Source organism: Oryctolagus cuniculus, chromosome 6 (genome assembly GCF_964237555.1).
Source record: "Oryctolagus cuniculus chromosome 6, mOryCun1.1, whole genome shotgun sequence".
In the NCBI taxonomy this organism is placed as follows: domain Eukaryota; kingdom Metazoa; phylum Chordata; class Mammalia; order Lagomorpha; family Leporidae; genus Oryctolagus; species Oryctolagus cuniculus.
This window is the reverse complement of record NC_091437.1, coordinates 43598240-43618367: the sequence shown is the minus strand read 5'-3', so window position 1 is coordinate 43618367 and position 20128 is coordinate 43598240. Positions and strand designations below refer to the sequence as shown.

The following is a 20128-nucleotide window of genomic DNA, read 5'->3' as shown; positions in this document are numbered from 1 at the left end:
TTTTCTAGGATTCCACTAGCTCTCATGGGCAATCAGCCCACTTACAATTTGGGGTATTAAACTCTGCACCAAAATTTGCTACTCTCAGATGTGTATACATTATCTCTCTGGAATCACAGAAGGAAAGGAGGGCATGGAAAAGATGGTGCAAGAACGAGGAAAGGGAACACTTAAGAGAAACAATTAAGTCCAATCCAACAATTCTTTTCTATCCTTCAATTGCCCAGGAGCAAATGAACTTCTTAAACTACTGTTCGGTGTTAAGGATGTGCCACAAGAATAAAAATTATTTCTAATGTTCTTTCCTTCCAGTGACAACAGCTTCTCCTATTCCTTCACTTCATCCACTGAAATATTTCAAAAGCTAACTCAAATCCCCCATTTTCAGCCAAGGCCTCTCCGTTCTCTGGATCTCTTACAGGTGAGTCTCTAATACATTCCTGAGACCTCCCATGCCCCTGTATGTTCCCAACAGCAGGCTAGACTATGCCTTTTGAAACCAAGGCCTTGGACACTTTATTTGCTCCACCAGAAATCTTTGATCACAATTTGCTAAGGAGAGCTATATTTCCAGTGCCCTGGAAGAAAGAATTAGGCCAGAGGAACACGCAGCATCTCTCATGCAAGGATGCCCTCATTAAACATACAGCTGAATTGCTGGAATCTGTGCATTCCCCAATAACCAGTCAGCTAGACAGATAGGAAGTCAAGAGGCAAAGTCATTTTCTCTGGCAGCTCTGATGCACTTAATAGCCAAAGAAGAAAGGCACATTACCTTCCTTCATAGCTCATAGGTACCCTGCATATTGATTTCATATTGGCTCTCCCTTGTTTGGTTAAATGCAATCTTTTCCACAAGCCCACGACACAATACAACCACCTTAATTTGCTTTGCCCTCTGATCAGCTCACATCAAGCAACTTAATGGGAAGAACAATGCCGTGTGCTCAGCACCCATGGAGTATGCATGTGCTATTTCCTCTGGGCTGAGAGTAAAAGAGAGCAATCCAATCTGTGTGTGAGCTCTCCAGGTCTTTTAAGAGATGTGCATACATTTCTTTCTGCATTTTTTTTTAGTTAAACTGCTTAGCCTAGATATTAAGGATGCATTTGGTCTCATGATTAGTGGGTTAGCCTGTCCAACCCATCCCTGACTCTCAGAGACTCAGGTAAAACACAAATAGGATCTTGTCCTTCTCACTTTGAAGTCCTTAACTACCTCTGCATTGTCCTTAACATAAAATCTAAACACCCTCACATAACATGCAGTACTCAGTATAATATTGTAGATTCTAATAGATTTCTAATCAATTTATAATCATATACATATCCATAATCCACATATATGTTCATGAGTTTGTATCCAAATTACAATGCACACATATATAACAGGTTTAAGTATATGCATATATATATACTACACATAACAAATACATGTAACCGTGCATACATGCAAGACATATAACATAGAAACGTGCATGCGCATGTATGGTAATATGTGAAATATAGTACCACGGCATCTGAGAAAGCAGCAAAAGCAGACTGGACACCCCTGAAGCAAATTACAGAACAGGAAGGTCACTCTCTGACCTTCTATTCTCCTTCTCTGGGTATCCCACCCTACTCCGGAAGGGAAGGAATGGAGACACAGAGATGGGCCTTGTTCAGTCCCTCTCCACTTATTCCCACTAGATCACACTCCTTTGGCCATTCCTCTACATAGCAGCCTGGTCTGCGTAAAGTCTAACCTAGAAATATAGAGCACCCCCTAATTCCTTGGCTTTTCATTTCTGAAGCTTCCCATGTTGCTGAAAACTTAGATAAAATCAATTTGCTGTGCATTTATCCTTTTAACCTGTCTTTGTTATAGAGGGGAACTTTTCAAAGGGTGAGGAAAATGTATTACTTTTTCTCCCTAATATAATAAATGTTAAAAGCAAATGCTCTTGTTAACCAAAAAATTGACTTACACACTTTAGGTGGATAAATTGCATGATATGTGGATTATATTTCAATGAATTATCACAAAAAACACAAAAACATGCTTTTTGCATTCACATCTGCTATTTATTTAACTTGCTACATAACCTACGGGAACGCTTTGTCAGACTTGTCACATGTAAAATGAATGTAAGAATGAAACTTGTCTCAGAGGGCTGTGGTGAGACTTATCACATATAAAGTCATTAGAATAATATCCAGTATGGAGAAAGCACATAATACATTCAGCTACTGTAGTTACGACTTTGCCCCTTAGTATGTGGACACTGCTCCCTGATCTCTACCTGTGTCTGTTGAACTCTACATTTTCCAAAAGGTAATATTTTGCCAGGCCTCTTGTATATACTATACTGTGTACCTGAACAGTCACTCCACAGTCTTCCAACCCTTGGACCAATCCTAACCCAACATTTAAGTCTCAATTTAAATGTCACATCATCTGTGAAGATTTCTCTTATATATAAAATTAAGATAAATATCTCTTTTTTAATGTTTCCATATCTTGCACTTGGCTCCGACAAAAACACACATTCTTCTTATGTAAATATTTAACACACCCTTCTGGCTTGTGTGTGGATTCCAGAAACACAGGGACACATCCCTTTGATCCGCACAGCAGATGGCCAGAGTCACTGCTCAAATGACATGTGTTGCATGGAACTGGCTTTAATGCCAAGAAGCTTCTGTTGATGCCACTTCCTTTGTTTTTTTGAAGTGTGAACGTTCTTGCATTATACATCATATCTGCATCTAACTATACCTGTCTTTTCTCTTTGACTTACAGAATCAAAGTCTTACCAGATACTGTCATTATCATTTGAGTCACATCCTACACAGAGCACTGGCAAAAGCAAAGTTCCCAAGAGGCCCCAGCAGATCCTGGGGATGCTGCCTTAACTCGGGCTTTTGGGGAAGAAATTCGTTTTCTGTATGCCCAGAGTGACAAACTCTCACCCAAAGAGAAATCCAAATGTGCGCCTTTGCTGGGAGAAGCAGTGGCAGCTCCTACCTCCCTGGCCAAACACAGCTGTGCTCTTGGTCCTACTGATCCGGCCATACAGGAGGCAGCTACTCCTTTGCCTACACTAAGCCCACCTGTGTCCTGACCCTTACATGCTCACCTAGATTTCTTTACAAGTTTCTCCTCAACACCTCTGCTGGCCTGGTCTCCTAACCCGTAACCAAACATCACCACCACATCTTTCTAACATAGACTGTGGCCAAATTGTATCTTGAATTTTTCAGTTTTAAATAACATTTTCGTTGCTCTTTACTAGTCAGCTGGGTATATGCTTTGATACTTCTACCAAACTACAGACTATCAGAGGACTTTTTAAAAAGAACTTCTGTTCTGTGTCCTTACAACTCTGTACTAAGTTGGTCTGTTGAGAGTCACACGCATGGTGCTAAGCAGGAATCTGCAGAAGCAGTAAGAAGAGGCACGAACATATGAGGCATTCATGATGTGCCAAGCACCTCACATGTGTTACGTCAATATCCTCATCATCTCCATTCTACAGATGAGAAATGTAAGGCTTACAGAGATTCAGCAGTTTAACCAGGATGACGCCATTAGATCCTGGGGTGGAATTCAGCTAATCTGTAGCCAAACTCCCAACTGCACCATTCTGCTGTCCTATCTCAAAGTCCTCAAGGGGGAGCAGCTTAGGTAGTTTATTTCTGTCTTGTGTTCTAAAGGGGTCTGGTTAGCTCTCACTATGTTGCCCTCTATGTCCAAGAAACACAGGTGCAAGAGGACGTACAGTGAGCAGGGCAGTACTTGGCCAAAGCACAGCAAGGGGGAGGGAACACCTAAGGAGTTTAGGAGAATATTTTTTAGCACGTTTTTCTTCCAGTGGCATAAGTGAATACAATTCAGGTCCTTCCAATAAAGAATAAAGTTAATTCCCTTCCCTATTCTGTATACTGAGAGTTTCTTATTCACATTGCCATTTTATGAAATTCTTAGTGCCACTGTGGAATACCAACATCCCCCCTCAGCCTCTGGGGGAAACGAAGACAAAATTCTCCTCAGGTGCCTTTTGGCCACCTGAGAATATCCTGTGATAGTCAGGATGGTACATGAGAAAGGAGATGCTATTCCTAGACTGTAGGAACCATCTTGACCCAGAGGGTGGCCTGACAGAAGTTTATCTCTTCATGTAGAAATACCCCACTCTGAGTACTAATTGGCAAGAAGAAAAAAACTTTGACAATAAAAACAAACCCACAGCTGCCAGAAAGCACTGTGGCTTGATAGAGAAATCAAAGTCTTGTCAGTTGCACAAAAAAGACTCCCCAGCATTTCCCTCCTTCTTTAAGTGCTCGGATTGCTTCTCTTCCAAGCAGCCAAGGAGTGAACCTCATCCACTCTTCAATCAAACTTGAAGGCGGCCCGGTGTCCCCAGCCGCCTTTTCTCCTTCGCGACTGCCCACGCACAGAGGGAGACAATGGCTGAGCGGCTGGGGAGGTCTGCTGAGGCAATGCTGCTGGGACAGCTGGGGACGCTTACCCAGAATCCCACATGCATCACGCTCCCATGGAATCACACCTCCCTCCCGCCGAAGGGAAAACTGTGTGGGGGCCAGCAGACGCCGTTTCCTTCTGCAACAGGGATTAACTCCTCCAGCTTCAAGGGAAAGCTCACCCGTGCCTGTATACATGGGTGGGTGCACACGTGAAACTAGGCAGTGCAATCTCCCAGGCTTTTGGACTGGCTCTGGTTAAATTTTTTTTTTTTTTTTGAGAGTTCTGAGAGTTAGACTCCTGGTAGCATTTCAAATGAAATCCCATTATTATTTCTCTATTGTAGAATGGTTCTTTTTCTCATTAAGTATCTCTGCTTTATTAGGTTGAGGTTGTTCATCTGAGACTCTTTTATATTTGGCTTTCTTGCTGTATTATTTATGGGAAACATTTTTATGATCTAATACATTATGCCTGTATTCCTGTAAATAATAAGCTAACTTTGCAATGAGGTGCCACAGAAAACCCATGTAACCGGCCATTCTTTTCAAACACATGAATTCCCAGCAGGTTATCTCTGCTACTGATCTCCAAAAGCAGAAGACAGATCCTGGCTAGTTTCAGACTCCAATGATTCGTGGGTCAAATGTTACCATTAGATTGGCAGCCTCTTATCTCCTATGGATCAGGGTCTAAATTATTCTGCTGTAACTACCCCACACAAGGACTCATATTCCACTCTCAAATATATTCTTCAATTTTTCTCCTGCTTCCTTGTACTCACGAGGGAATAGCTCAGGAAACAAGAGAAGGAAGAGAAAAAGATGGAGGCACATGAAAGGAAAGGAGGAGAGTTGTGCATTGAGAACACACAATCCGAGTAACTTGAACCACATGGTTAATGCTGCATGGATGGCACATTTTGCTGCTTTCTGAAGCCTCAATGGGCTGGGCACCCGGGGGGCTGTTTGGTTAAGTTCTATTTGACGTCCTCCTGTATCCACGTGCTCTGGGACAACCCTGGGCTATCTTCACTATGGAGTCCATCCACTCAAGCCATGCTGATAACTCTTTGGCTGCTCTTCTCAGCCAGGTAACTCTTGAGAACTTTTTGCCGGGTATTTCCCTTGGGATAGTGAACTTTTCCAAGGCAAAGCTCAAACTCCAAGAACCAGGACACCTCACGTTGAACTATTCGTCCTCTGATCCCAAATCTGCTGCTTCTCCTAAGAGTGTCAGCAGTGACACCACAGTTTCCTGGCTGGCAAGGCTCACAACCTGGGATATCCCTGCACTCCTTTTCTCCTGAGGCTCCACATGCAGCCATTTGCCATGTTTCATTAGTTCTACCTCAATATGATCTTTCCCGTTTGTTTTCCTTTCTCTTTCTCTTTTACTGAGGCCTTTATCAATCCTCAACAAAGGCATTAAAGTCTCCTAACTTAGGTGCAAACTCTGCCTCTCTCTTTACACTGCACTATCATATTGGTTATAAGACATTTCCATATTGAAAATCTTTCAATCCATTCATGCAGCAAATATAACTAAGCACACACTATATACCCAGTGATTTTCTGGACTTTAGGTAACTTGCTGCTGCCCAGAAACATATTTCTATAAGGCCTAAGGAGGAAATATACATATACTATGTCATGCTGTATTAACTGGCCTGAATGAATAAAGTAGAAAAAAAGTACAGACCATTCATCAGCAAACATTTTCCATAAAGGGCTGGCAGTAAATATTTTAGGCTTCGTGGGCTATATGATCTCTGTTTCTACTGCCCTGTCACGGTAGTGCAAAAGCAATCACAGACAATTCTTAAGCAAATGAGCATGGCTATGCTCCAACAAAGCATTATTTATATAACCAGGCCACGGGGTGATTTATTTGACTTGAATTGACCCATGGGCCATACTTTGCCAATGTCTAGTACAGACAATGACAGTAGGAATACTCTATTTTTCTATAAGGAGATAGTTAAGTCACCAAAGGAGAGTTCCAGGAGCCTATTCCAGGATGAAGGACGTCATGAAGGTGGAATAGTTAGCACAAGTGCTGGGAGGTGGAAAACATGCTTGCTGTGAGCAGCAAGGCATCCAGCGGTGCTGGGGCTGAGTGAGCAAGGGAGAAGGGGTTTCTAAGGCATCCTCCAAAATTCCCTTTCATTTCTGGCTTCTGTCACGTGTAGAGCCATTATGACTTTCCACAATTACACCTTTAATATTTGTAACAGATATTTGTTATTTTACTTTGTCCAGCACCCATTCCGTCCCCTAATAAGAACACTCTAATTCTCTTTTGGAGAACAGCCTTTTCTATTTAACTGGTGCCTCCACCTTCAGCTCCAACAGTGGGGATGTGAGTCAGCCTCTGCTAAGCAGTAGATCTACCCTTCTGGTCACAATGGCTAGCTCAGACAGGCACATGGCCCAAGTCACTCTACGTGGAGCAGAAGTCTGAACTTTGTTGAATTTCTATTAGAGAAGTAAGTACTCTTTCTTCTCAGTCCCAGGATGGAAGGCAGAATACAAGATTGGGAAGCAGAGCTAAGACATAGTAAGTGGAAGAGAGAGACACTCAGTTTCGGTCTCATTATTTGAGCCACTGCATCTAGCCTTCAGATAATGACCTCTGGGCTTTCCACTCACCAGGCAGTGAATTTTCCTGGCTCTTGCTTTGAGTGGGATTTCTGGTGTCCACAACCAAGTGATTCCTGACTGATAAACGGTTGCTATTCCATTCTCCAAGCAAGCACTCTCCTTAGTTCTATTTTCCTACTGACTCTCTACTCAAAGATTTAGTTCGGATGTTCCAAATAGAAAGCTTAAGAGTACATTTCTAAGCTTTGTCTCCCACCTTAGCTAAATATTTTGATACTTTGTTCTCTCCTTTTTAGGAAATGCATTTCCTTATATGACTTTCAGAGATCTGCTTGTGTGACTCATTTCTCGGATTAAACTGGGCACTCCCTAAGCAGTCAGGAACCGTTGCATTCATCTCTACCCGCAGCAGCAGCAGCAGCAGCAGCAGCAGCAGCGAGTTGGAGGTCTCATATATACATATACATAGCAGACACACACACTTGCATTTAATGAATGAACACTACAGAAAACATCCCCACTCCTTTCATCCTAATTACCAATTGCCAGTTTTAGTAGAGAGTTTCATCAAAAACAAATTCAAAAGGCTAAATCTAATCTAGTTCTAAAAAAACAAGTTAAGGATCAAACCACATTTACATTTCTATAAATTTTATGCTAATTTAAATGACTCTAGATTTAATTAAAAACATTTTCTCAATTGATAATAATGTAACTTCGATAATTAACATCAAGTGGCATCTAGAGGACACATTTTAAAAACTAATCTAGAGTATAAATAGACCTAATTAACAAATAGAATACCACTTTATAATGATGCTTTGTTTATGAATGTTATAATGTCCAAGTCATTGTTCATAATACTGGTCATTAATGAAAACCGAAGTTATGTCTTCCCTGGTATTGCCATGAAGATGGCTCTTAGATGACCTGGTTATACACTGTTTTCTTGCTGCCTTTAAAGAGCTATTCCTGCCTAATATTTAATAGCTCTATTCTGTAACTAAGGCTAAATTAAATCATACCTCAACTGTGGACTCATTTTCTACCTTTTGGTAACAAAGTGGAGGGACTCAACTACATACTTTAATTCTATTGTGCCACAACTAAACCAAATACTAAAATAAACACCTTTGTAACACAGAAAGGTCCAAGAATGGCAAGAAAACACTTACAGTGATATGAAGATAAAGCCTGGTAGCTGAATGGAAGCAAGACCTTGAAGATTAGAATAGTGTCCTCACCAAGCAGAATAAGAGGGGTGGGCTCTGGAGGGGCAGGGCGTGTGACGGCAGAAAAGTCAGTGAAGTTGTAAGTACTGATATGGAAGTGATGTAAAGAACTGCCTATGGAGAGAGACTTCCCAGACTACTGGAAGTTTGGAATTAGAACTGAGAAGACGATTCAGGGTATAGACAGATTTGGGGGTCATTTGACATGAGGCCAAAGCTGAAACCAAAGGGAGAACATTTGTGGTTGTATTTCCCATAGAAATGTGAAAACAAAAATAAAGACTAAATCTTGGGGTTCACCAAAGTGTGAATACACTTGAGTTACCAAGTGTAAGAGCTGGTGAATGAGACAGGAGACCAAGAAGAAGCATAGAACTGTGGAGCTAGTTGAGCTTATAGAAGACAAGAAGGACGTTTGCCCTTTTTTATTTCCTTCTCACTATGATACCAATGTGCTATAGCGTTGGGGGAAGCTAGATTCCTGTGACAGAGGTCAGAGTGTAGGCGATAAGACTGCCAGGATTTCATTCTGACTCTGCCACCTTCTCTCTGTGCAACCGTGTGCAAGCTATTATACCACTCTGTATCCAGTTGGCTAATCTGTAATTGAAGGTGGTACGTTCACATTTTCCTCCTCAAACTGTTTTAAGAATCAAATAGTGGGGTTGGCACTGTGATGTAGTAGGTAAAGGCATCACCTGTTTTCCAGATCCTACATGGGCACCATTTCAAGTCCAGGCTGCTCCACTTCCAATCCAGCTCCCTACTAATGCGCCTGGAAAAGCAGCAGAAGATGGTCCAAGTCCTTGGATCCTTGCACCCATATGAGAGACCCAGAAGAAGCTCCTGGCTCATGGTTTCAGATCAGCCCAGCTCTAACTATTGTGGCTATTTGGGGTATGAACCAGTAGATGGAAAGATCCCTCTACATCTGCCTCTGCCTCTCTGTAACACTTCCTTTCAAAACAATAAATAAATCTTTCAAAAAAAGAATCAAATTGTATGTCACTGTCCACAGAGCAGGCACTTGATATACATTTGCTATAGGAGAGTATTTCCAAAAGTCAGTGCAAAAGTAAAATCAAAATAAAATCAAAAGAGAATGCACATTTCCTAAGAACTTTTTGAAGCACCTGGTATGTGTATTATAGCTTTTCTGGATTTCAGAAAAGCTCACTAGATGTCACCTGCAGAATTGTAATGGATAATTATGCTGCGATTTTCTTGAGTTAGTGATTTGCAAACTTTAGCATGCATCAGAATCACCAAGATGGTGTGTTTCAGCACAGTTTGCTGGGATCCACACCTGAGTTTAATTCAGTATGTCCAGGTTATGGCTTGAGAACTTGCATTCCAATGCACAGACCAGAGCTGATACTCACCTTCTAAGACTACCCTTTGAGAGCCACTGTCTACTGAGTGGAGGGAGAGATCTGACAACACTAAGAATTCAATCAGGTCCTCTATGCTTCCATTGTCTAAACTCATCTTGAGAGCACACAAGTTAGTAAGAGCAACCTAACCTGAAGAAGTAAAACACATAGCTGAAGCCTATAAAGGCATTTTCAAATTCTGCTTCTGGCTGTGTGCAGGAAATCCATCAATCCCAATTGGGCTGATATTTCAGAATACCTACAAGTTCTAAGCCAGTTTCTTTTGTGGACACACAAGGTCTTTGCATAATTTCATGACATAATGGATCCCTGTCTTCATTACTGAGAGCTTGTGTGCCACACACTATGCTAATTATATTGTATGCATGTGTCGTTCAGTTCTCCCACCAACATAGAGAGCCAGGAATTACACCCTGTATTACAAGGGAGTCAAAGCATGCCTTGAAAAGTGAAATGATGCATCCAAATGACAAATCACAGAAACCAGGGTTACAGCCCAGAGTTCACCCTAAAACCCGAACTCTCCATGACTAAACTACATGACTAGGCATGCCCTCTTTTCCAGGAAAAACACATATTGGAGAGATCAGTAACTGTAGTCTATATACGTATCTTTTTCTCCATACCTTCCCAAGGTAAACATTTGCAGATAATTGAGCCATTTCTTATGAAGTCTCACTTTTCCAGTCCCTCTGCTGTACTTTTCAAGGTAACCATAAGGCTGTCATTGCCCTGAGAACTGAATAGGTGGATGTGACTATCAGGAAACAATTTTATTTCATTCTCAAGATTTTATTTATTTGAGAGGCATAGAGAGGGAGAGAGAACATTCCCATCTACTGTTCAAAACCCATATGCCCACAACAGCTGGGAATGGGCCTGGCCAAAGGCAGTAGCTTGGAACTCTACCCAGGTCTCTCACGTGGGTGGCAGTAACGCAGTACCTTCAGCCATCGCCTGCTGCTTCCCTGAGTCTGCGTGGGCAGGAAGGAAGAATTACGAGCTGAAGTTGGGAATCAAACCCATGCACTCCAATGTGGGACAGGGACATCCTAACAGGCTAAATTTCAGTCACAGAAAATAATTTTAAAAGTTGTTCTGAACCCTTGAGGGAAGCTGTTATATAGCCAAGAGGCATTTTCCTCTTAGGCTCCTGCTGTTTATTCTTACTCAATTAAAATAACTATATTTTTAACAAAACATTTGCTTAAGTTTCCTATTAGATTCATTTATTTTTCATTCCATTCTTTATATTGCCTCATTCTCTTGCTTTTAGACAGGAAGGAAATGAAAACTTACAGAGAAGATAGACTTGAATAGGGTCACTCACATCCTAAGTGCATGCATAGGTTTGGTAAGGATTCAAACTCAGCTATTTTTGATGCTACCTTTAAATATGCATCTAGCTTCAAATCTCCCAAGAGGCTGTGCAGTCTGACAACTCAGAAAGACAAACTTCTCATTAAGCTGAAAATGAAATTGCTTAAACTTCTCATTCCACACCATATGTTCAAATCCCAGCTGATAGGAAGCTCATTTCTGCAGCACACTGGGCTCATTTCACTGAGTAGGTTGATGCAAGATTTGTAGGGTGGTCATCTCCAAATATTTTAGCATTTGTAGCAGCAGTGCTATTCATTTTCATGCTTCTTTCCCACATTTCCCACATGATAGAGAGAAGGAGAGATTTTATGCTTTATCATTCTCTAGATGAAAAATTACAAACCAAATTATACACCTGCTTTGTAGTAACCAAAATTGAAATCATCTTTGAGCCTTTAGTCTAAGTCACTATGACCATGGGATGGGGTGAAGTTGGTGAAGTCCTTAAATAATACCATTACAAAGTTGGGTGCAATAAGATCATGTCAAAGCATTCAGATATTTAAAGTTAACGTGGATCTTTGTTAAGAGTTTATAGCAGTAAAGTGACTCATGGAGCACGAAGGAACTGATGGGGTCTGCCAAGCCCCCTTGTACACTGGGGTGAGACTCCATAACTGTTTTGCCTGGGCATTGATTTTAGAGCTGGAAATGCAAAATAGTCTTGAACAATATGGAAGCTTGAAGTTTCTGTGAGTTTTTCCCCCCAACTTTGAAATCATGTAGAAGGTACCATTCCTACAAAGAGAGAAAAACCTAAATCGTGAGTCAGAAAAAGTCTCAGAACTAATGCACTGTCATGCAGTGAAGCTGGTTTGGACTCTACAAGGCAATGGGCAGGGACAGAAACCTTAGTCCACCATCTGCTGGTGTCCCAGCTGGCCAAGTCCCTTCATCATTGTTTTCTCACGTGAATTTGGGACTGATCATAGGGGGCAGGAAAGAAAGGATAGTGTGTGAAAATGAAGCCAGCCACACTCAAAATACCTGGCTGGGACTCCTGGCTCTGAGCCTTTACTGTGGTTCAGCCTTCCCTGTGACCCCCTTCAGTTCTGTCATCTGTAAAAGGGGGGAAGGATAAATATGGTGCCTACCGCCAAAGCTGTTTGTGGGATGTCAACATAATAATGCAGCATCTGGATCACCACATAGTCATGGTCAATAGACTTTGATTTTTGTTTAAAAAAATTATCTATATAAGGAGTTTCAAAGATAAGTTCTAACTGATCCTCCAAAGACACAGGGGGGAAGCATGAAAGTATACAGCCAAGACCCCAATATCTGACCTCTCCCCTTCTTAATCCTCATCCTCAACCCAACCAATACTGATCTTTTATCTATTGTTTTCATCAGAGCTAAGTAAAAATTCTATTTTTAAAAGTTGCTGACAGAGCCAGCATTGTGGTTCAGTGGGTTAAGCTTCCACCTGTGATGCTGGCATTCCATATGGGTGCCACTTTGAGTCCTGGCTACCCTACTTCCAATCCAGCTCCCTGCTAATGGCCAGGGAAAAGCAGCAGAAGGCGACCCAAGTGTTTGGGCCCTTACTACCCCATGGGAGATCTGGAAGAGGCTCCTGGCTTCTGGCTTCAGCCTGGCCCAGGCCTAGCTGCCATTTGGGGACTGAACCAGTAATTGAAAGGTATCTCTGTCTGTCTGTCTGTCTCTCTCTCTCTCTCTCAGTCTCTTTCTCCCTTACTCTCTCCATTAGCCTGCTTTACCAATAAATATTTAACTTTTTAAAAAAAGGTTTTTCCCACTGGGAAACTTTGCTCCAAATCTTTTTCCCTAGATAACTCTCATTTACAGATAAGAAAAAGCAAGGTGCTAAAGACAAAGATCACACAAAGCTAAGCCACTGCCCTGGGATTAGACTTTCCTTCAGTTCACCACCTTTGCACTGTGAACCCTCACCTCCATTCAGCCACCTAAGGATGATCACATGAACACTTCCATTTTCTGACTGTGCTTACTCGACAAAATTCAGGATAATGCTGGCTGAAGTTTTCAGACTGAAGAGAGCATAATTAAGCCAGTAAGGGTGACAGGGAAGTCAACATCCACAAAAGGGTAGGTGGGATGGAGGATGGGATGATGAGATATTTGTCTCTCTGTGTGTGGATATTTGCCCAAGAACTCAAGACCCATGATGTGGGGAGGGTGGTAGAATATCCAGATGAAGTGGATGACCTGCAACTCAGAGAAGATAACAGCTATGGAACAGAGGTCAAAGAACCACACAGCAAGGAAACATGAATGTTTATTACGCAGGAGAGAGGGAGAGTGATCAGAAAAGCTGCTTGACTGGGGGTGGAGTGACAATGAGAAGCAGCACAGAAATAAAGGAGGTAACAGAAGAGAAAGAAGACACAGAGTGCCAATAATAATGTGGAGAACAAAATGAAAAGCAGCATTACTACGTGTATGAACAGTAGTGATATATAAGTAGTAACAGCAGAAGCAGCTATCAGTGACTGAATAGCAGTTTACTCTAGACACTGTGGTAAGTTCATACTACATGGTCTCATCTTTCCCTAGGGACCACTTGAGATGATAGATGTGGAGCAGAAAAGGAAACCAGCATAGTGAAGACAGTAACTTGTTCAGTCATACAATCAGTTGATGACATCAGGGGTTAAAAGCCAGGTCAAGTCCAGCACTAGGATTCTTAAATCTTCATGTGAGATGTCAGCGTACAGCCATAGAAGACTCACTTGTGGTGTGCTCGAAATCAATGATCCCAATAGTGGGAACATAGAAATATCTACAAATATTTTTAATAATGAGTACTTATGTCCTTCTACTAAAGTTTCTAATTAATTATTTAATTAGAATTGGTTTCATATATGAGCCTAACTCACTGAAATCTTCTAGATAATTCTTAACTTGAAACCAGGTTCAGCAGTCACTGTATCACATATATAAATGTTGAATGATACAAGCAAGAATGCCTGTTTGTGATGATCAGATATCACCTTACACATGAACACACATCCCCACTCAAAACTCAGAGCTGGAGGATACACTGAAAAGACTTCATGGCTTAAGAAAGGGGGACTGGACTCCACGGAAGTTCAATAGTTTTACTGTTAAAGAATCCAGAACCATGGCTTATTTCATTCTTCTACATACCATTTGTACTGGTCTGAACGGATCTAAGTACCATAGACTGAGGGGCTTATCAATAGAAGAAATTCATTTCTCATAGTTCTGGAGGTTTGAAGACTGAGATCAGGGTCCTAGAATACCTGGGTTGTGGTGAGGGCCCTCCTCTGGGCTGTACACTGCCAACTCATTGTATCTTTACAAGATGGAAAGAGTACCCTGGATCCTTCATTCTCTTATAATGCCACAACTCCGTTTAGGAGATCAATATCCTTATGATGCAATTACCACCCAAAAGTCCCAGCTCATAATAATGTCACTTAAAAGGGTTGGGGTTTCCACATATGGATTTTTTTTCTGGTGGGGTGGGGCTGGGATGCAAATATTTAATCCATAGTACCACTTGACTTTTCCTTTGAAATATACATAATAGCATCCAACTAATGAAGTAAGTCAAGTTTCCTTACCTAAAACTCTTAATCTCTCAGCTCCAACTACCACTTCGTTGTCATCTGCAGAGAAGAGCAATTTTCCAGAAACAGTTTTTACTTCGAACTTTTTGCCATAAGCTTCTACAGCTTTTGGACCTAGAATGGGTGTTGATAAGGGAGAGAAAGAGGTGAGGAGAAAAGAGAGAGGAAGATAATACATTAGTCATGTTGCATTTGACTACAGGAAGCTTTCATAGAACTTACACATTTGACAAAATTGTATCAGACCTTAATGTTAAGTGGATTGGTTTTCAGAAACTGACATGAAAATCTGTGTCTCTACTCCAGCCATGTCTTGTCAATTACTTTTAATCATAAACTCTCAAGCAATGATTGTCAAGACCATCCAAACTAATTCTTGAGTGATATTTCCTTCCTCTAGCACAAAATCTCTGTCAAATAGCTATAGATTTTGGCTTGAACGGTTCAAAGTCTAAGAGGCTCATCAGCTCTTGAGGCAACTGCATCTATTTGGCAAGCCCTGTCACGAAGGGTTTGTTAAAATACAGCTGAAGTCTCTCTCTTTGTACTTTCGACATTCTGGCTGCATTTGACACCAAGACAAGTTTACTTTGTCAGTATATACATCACTTCCGGGTAGACTGGCTATAATATTATAATTAATTGCCTTGGAAATTGCTGAATATTTTATTCTAGACATTCATTCAATAACAATAAATGTACATGGTTTATGACAACAATGCTGTTCTTGAAAGCGAGCCTACTACAGTGTGCATCAGGAAGGCAAGGCCCTGATCTCACAGAACCTATCTTCTGATGGAAATGGACCAATGTAAATTTAACAACTAATTAATAAATAAGAAAAATACAGACAGTTTGGGGTGAGCAGTGTGGTACAGTGGGGTAAGCCGTCACTTGGAACACCTGCATTGTATATTAGAGTACTAGTTCTAGTCCTGGCTACTCTACTTTTGATCTAGCTTCCTTCTATGTGTCTTGGAAGGCATCAAGTGATGGCTCAAGTGCTAAGGGCTCTGACACCCATATGGGAGACTGGATGAAATTCTTGGCTTTGCTTTGACCTGGACCAGCCTTGGTTTCTATGAGATAGAATAGGCAGTAATAATACAATTTTAGATAAAGAAACTGAAGCTCAGAAGAACCAAGAACCAAATAATTTACCCAAAATAACATTATTAGGAACTTAAAGAGGGAGTTAGAACATAATTTACTCTTTTGATTCCCAGTCAGGTAGTCTTGATACATAAAGCCACACTCTCCCAGACATCCAGGGGCATGGTCAGCTAGATCATAGTGATCTCCTGCTTGAATATTAATAATTTCGCAAGACATCAATACTAGACAAGGCAATTCAGTGGGCATAATGAGCCCATCAAAAGCAAAACACATACAAAAAGAAAAACAACTGTGACCACGTCCAAACTGCACAAAAGATGAAAAATATCCTTATCTTGGTTCATAGGAGTGCTATTTCTTTATCCATGACAGTTTTACATTCTTCTTGTCTTTCTTATTTTTGGAGATTAACCCAATCAAAAACTTGCTCTGTCTTCCTGACAGTATCTAATCCAAAACGAAGCCTTGCTTCCTTAAAACTTCCTAAAAGTGACCTGAAGTCAGTGACCTAATTGAGATAAAATCCTGTAATAAGTTGTTCCTAAGAGCTTCTTACTGAGATGCCCCATGGTTGCCTATGGTATACATTCTCCCTCACTGCAAGGAGTAATAAACCCAACTTGTCCCACTAAGATGTACTGCTAGTGGTCTTTAGAGAGAAGCCATTGAGGACCCTTCCATTGCTACTTATTATTAATTAGCACTTTTGAAAAATACCTATAGGAAACCAAAGTGCCACATTTGGATATCCTGGATATTTTTGGAAAAATACAAGATTTATTGGTTCTACCTTTAAAAAATTTTTTGTAGGAGTTTTGGCAACAAAAGATAAATTTCTTTTTACTTAACCTAGGTTCTATGCGGAGGACTGTACTCCTGTGTTCTTCTGATGAGTTTCTGCCTAATAGTTTTTTCTCCCAAAAAGAAAGCTTTTTTTTTTTTTTTTTTTACAGGCAGAGTTAGATAGTGAGAGAGAGAGAGACAGAAAGAAAGGTATTCCTTCCGTTGGTTCACCCCCTAAATGGACGCGATGGCCGGCGTGCTGCGCCGATCCGAAGCCAGGAGCCAGGTGCTTCCTCCTGGTCTCCCATGAGGGTGCAGGTCCCAAGGACTTGGGCCATCCTCCACTGTACTCCTGGGCCACAGCAGAGATCTGGAATGGAAGAGGAGCAACTGGGACAGAACCAGTGCCCCAACTGGGACTAGAACCTGGGGTGCCAGCGCCGCAGGCGGAGGATTAGCCTAGTGAGCCATGGCGCCAGCCAAGAAAGCTTTTTTTTTTTTTTTTAATGAGTACAAATTTCTTAAGAGCAATTTTAGGAATATAGTGATTCTTCCCACCATACCTGCCCTCCCACCTGAACTTCCACCCCACCACTCCCTCCCTTTCTCCCATTCCCAGTCCCATTCTCCATAAAGATTCATTTTCAATTAATTTTATACACAGAAGACCAATTCTATACTGTTAAGATTTCAACAATTTGTACACACACACAACTGTTTGAGAACAGGTTTTATATTTAATTCTCATAACATAACTCATTGAGGAAAAAAGTCCTGTATGGGAAGTAAGTGCATAGTGTGTCTAACAGCTTTTTGAGCTACCTCAAATTTAGATATTAAGGTAGATTCAGCTCAGATAGATTGAAATGTCTCTCCCTTTTTAGAATTTAACACAAACATTATTTTCCATTTTCCATCATACCTGAAACACACAATTTTTAAAAAAGTTTACATATTTTTCATCTACTACAAAGGTAGAACAAGAGAGGGAGGAGAAAGGGAGAAAACATACACACACACACACACACACACACAAAATACTATCTTCTATCCACTGGTTCACTCCCTAAATGCCTGAAGGGATCCGGTGAAACTTTATTGATGGGAAGAACTCTGTAGGTGGAAAACTGCCTTGAAACACAGAGGACTGCTTTTGTGGTTAGTGTCATTCTTGTCATCACCAGCATTGTTTTTTCTACTGCAGCTGCTGTCCCCATTGTAAAGCAATGCTGATGTGTGCCTCTTACTGAGCTTTTCCTATTCAGGAAGTCACCTCAATTTGGCAGACCTCATCTTTCGAAAGCCAGTACAGCCACACTAGCCCACACTAGCCCTCTACTGCTCAAAAGGACATGAGAAAGTTTCCTTAATGAGCACAAGACTGAAACAGCAGAGACAATATGGAATTTCCAAGCAATGTGGGAACTGGACAGTATCTCTGACTACCTTCATGCTCTAGGTGAGGAGAGAAAGTGGGTCTGTAACTGAGCTCTCAGAATTGGCTCACAAAAAATGGAGATTTATTTGCCTAGGAACAAAAGGGACTGGAGCTCAAGTATATGGAGCAATTAGGATATGAGCTTTTTGAGGATGGACCAAAGAAAAACTGGACACAAGGACCGGTGGGAACTCTTGAAAGAACAGAGATAGGTGGTGAGTGATTTGGTTTAGGTTTTTCTTTAAGAACTATGGTGTAGCTGTTTTCTTAACTGCATAAAAACCCTCAGTGAAGCCTATAATACTTGCCAATACTTTAATATTATCATTTTGGGAGGGAGGGAATTGGGGATGTGCATATAATGAAGCATGAATGCATACATGAGTGACCTCAGGATACACATAGAGTGAGCACAGTTTGCCCTTTCTGGATTGAGCCATATGGTATAGTGGGGGTACTCTTGGAAGACTGGACCCAGTGCTTAGACTCTGCCTCTGTAGTCCTGGGAAAAATCATGAAATTTGGCTCCTGCGCAGTCAAGGGCACCTTCCTGTCCCCTGAGTTTACTTGGAACTCATGAGTGGTTTCTGACACATAGAAGAGAATGTACTGAAGAGACTACAGCAATCAGAGAACACAAAGCCCAATTAAGTTATCTTGCCTTTCAGGGCTTCATAGAACACAAATGGAATTTACTAAGAGCCAGAACCATTTGGCTATCTAAAGCTCACTAATTGGTCATTTTAGCCAAAACTCCACCGAGCAACTGCTGGCTCGATGGTGCGCACGGCTTGTCCTTTGTCCATTTCATCTGGGGCTGCCAAACTTCCCTGGACAACGCTGGAATTGTTTAAGAAAAAAATGACTCTGGAGAGAAATGCAAATAGAGCTGGAGACTGCACAGGAAGCCCCTTGGTGAACTAATCGTTCTTCTATAGGAAGGAAAAAAAAATCACTATTCATCATGTGAAACTAATCTTCAGTTAATCCCCCTCTGTATGTGATAGGCTGTGTGTGAAGCACCTCTTTAATGAATCTTCTGAACAGAACTGCAGCCCATCAGGATTCATCAGCAGTCTCCATGTCATGCCACGGTCATGACGTGGGGTGCTGGAGAGGCCCGGGAGCCATTTAGGATAATTTCTTTTCCCAGCTCCTCTGATACTGGGACTCTTTCCCACATCCATGTGATGCTGTCATAGGCATCCCTACTGCTTTCTTCCTTCTAAGTCGGAGGGTTCCCTGTTTGCACCCACTACTGAGATACTAAAAAAGTAGCCCTATGGGTCAAATACACATTTGTGAACACAGGGACTTAACTACCATTTAAAATATTGTTTCATTTGAAAAGATTACCCAAACTTCTAACATTAGAATTTCTAATGGGCTTTTGAGACATTCTGTAGTGAAGCAAGGGAGTTCTCGAATCCCCAGGATTGCCTCAGTAGATCTCACTGCTTAGAAGACAGGAGTGATTGACCTTGCAGTAAGTACATTATCAAATGTAACAGGAATCAGAAATCACTGTGGAAACTGTGGGGCACTTTCCATTCATGTGCAGAAATATAATGTAAAAGAATACTGAAGGATGTGTTTAGAATATTCTTTTTTGAAAGATTTATTTATAAGCGAGAATAACAGAAAGGGAGAGACAGAAAGAGAGTTTCCATCTGCTGGTTCACTCCTCCAATGGCCTCAATGGCCAAGACAGGGCCAAGCTGAAGCCAGGTGCCTGGAGTTTATTCTAGACCTCTCATGTAGGGTGGGGGGTCTAGAGAATTGGGCCATCAACTGCTACCTTCTGAGGCACATTAGAAGGGATGTGAATTAGAAATGGAGCAGTCGGGGCTTGAACTAGTGCCTACATGGAATACTGGTGCCTCAGAGGGCAGCTTAACCTGCTGTGCTACAACCCCAGCTGCAGGAATTTTATTCTTAATACTTCTGTTATCCTCTATAGCAATCCTCTTGACAGGCTTCTGTTTACTAGTGTTACAGTAACTTTCTGCCCATCTCATTTCGTTATTAGCTATCTTCTGCCTTACCTTAAGAGTTAGTGACAGGTGCCTTCCAGCTCCCTGGGAGGTCTACCTTGAGAAGGAAAGACTGAAAGACAAGACCACTGGATGGATG

At 41.4% G+C, this 20128-nt stretch overlaps 1 protein-coding gene across 6 annotated transcripts in view; it reads right to left on the bottom strand.

The window, feature by feature from the left end:
• SGCD (sarcoglycan delta) overlaps positions 1-20128 on the bottom strand; it is a 1063424-nt gene that overhangs the window by 132300 nt on the left and 910996 nt on the right. For all 6 annotated transcript variants that reach the window (XM_051844413.2, XM_051844412.2, XM_002710335.5 and 3 more), the window contains one exon: positions 14653-14772. In XM_051844413.2, coding sequence (XP_051700373.1) covers positions 14653-14772 — 120 coding nt within the window. The remainder of the gene's footprint in view (positions 1-14652; positions 14773-20128) is intronic.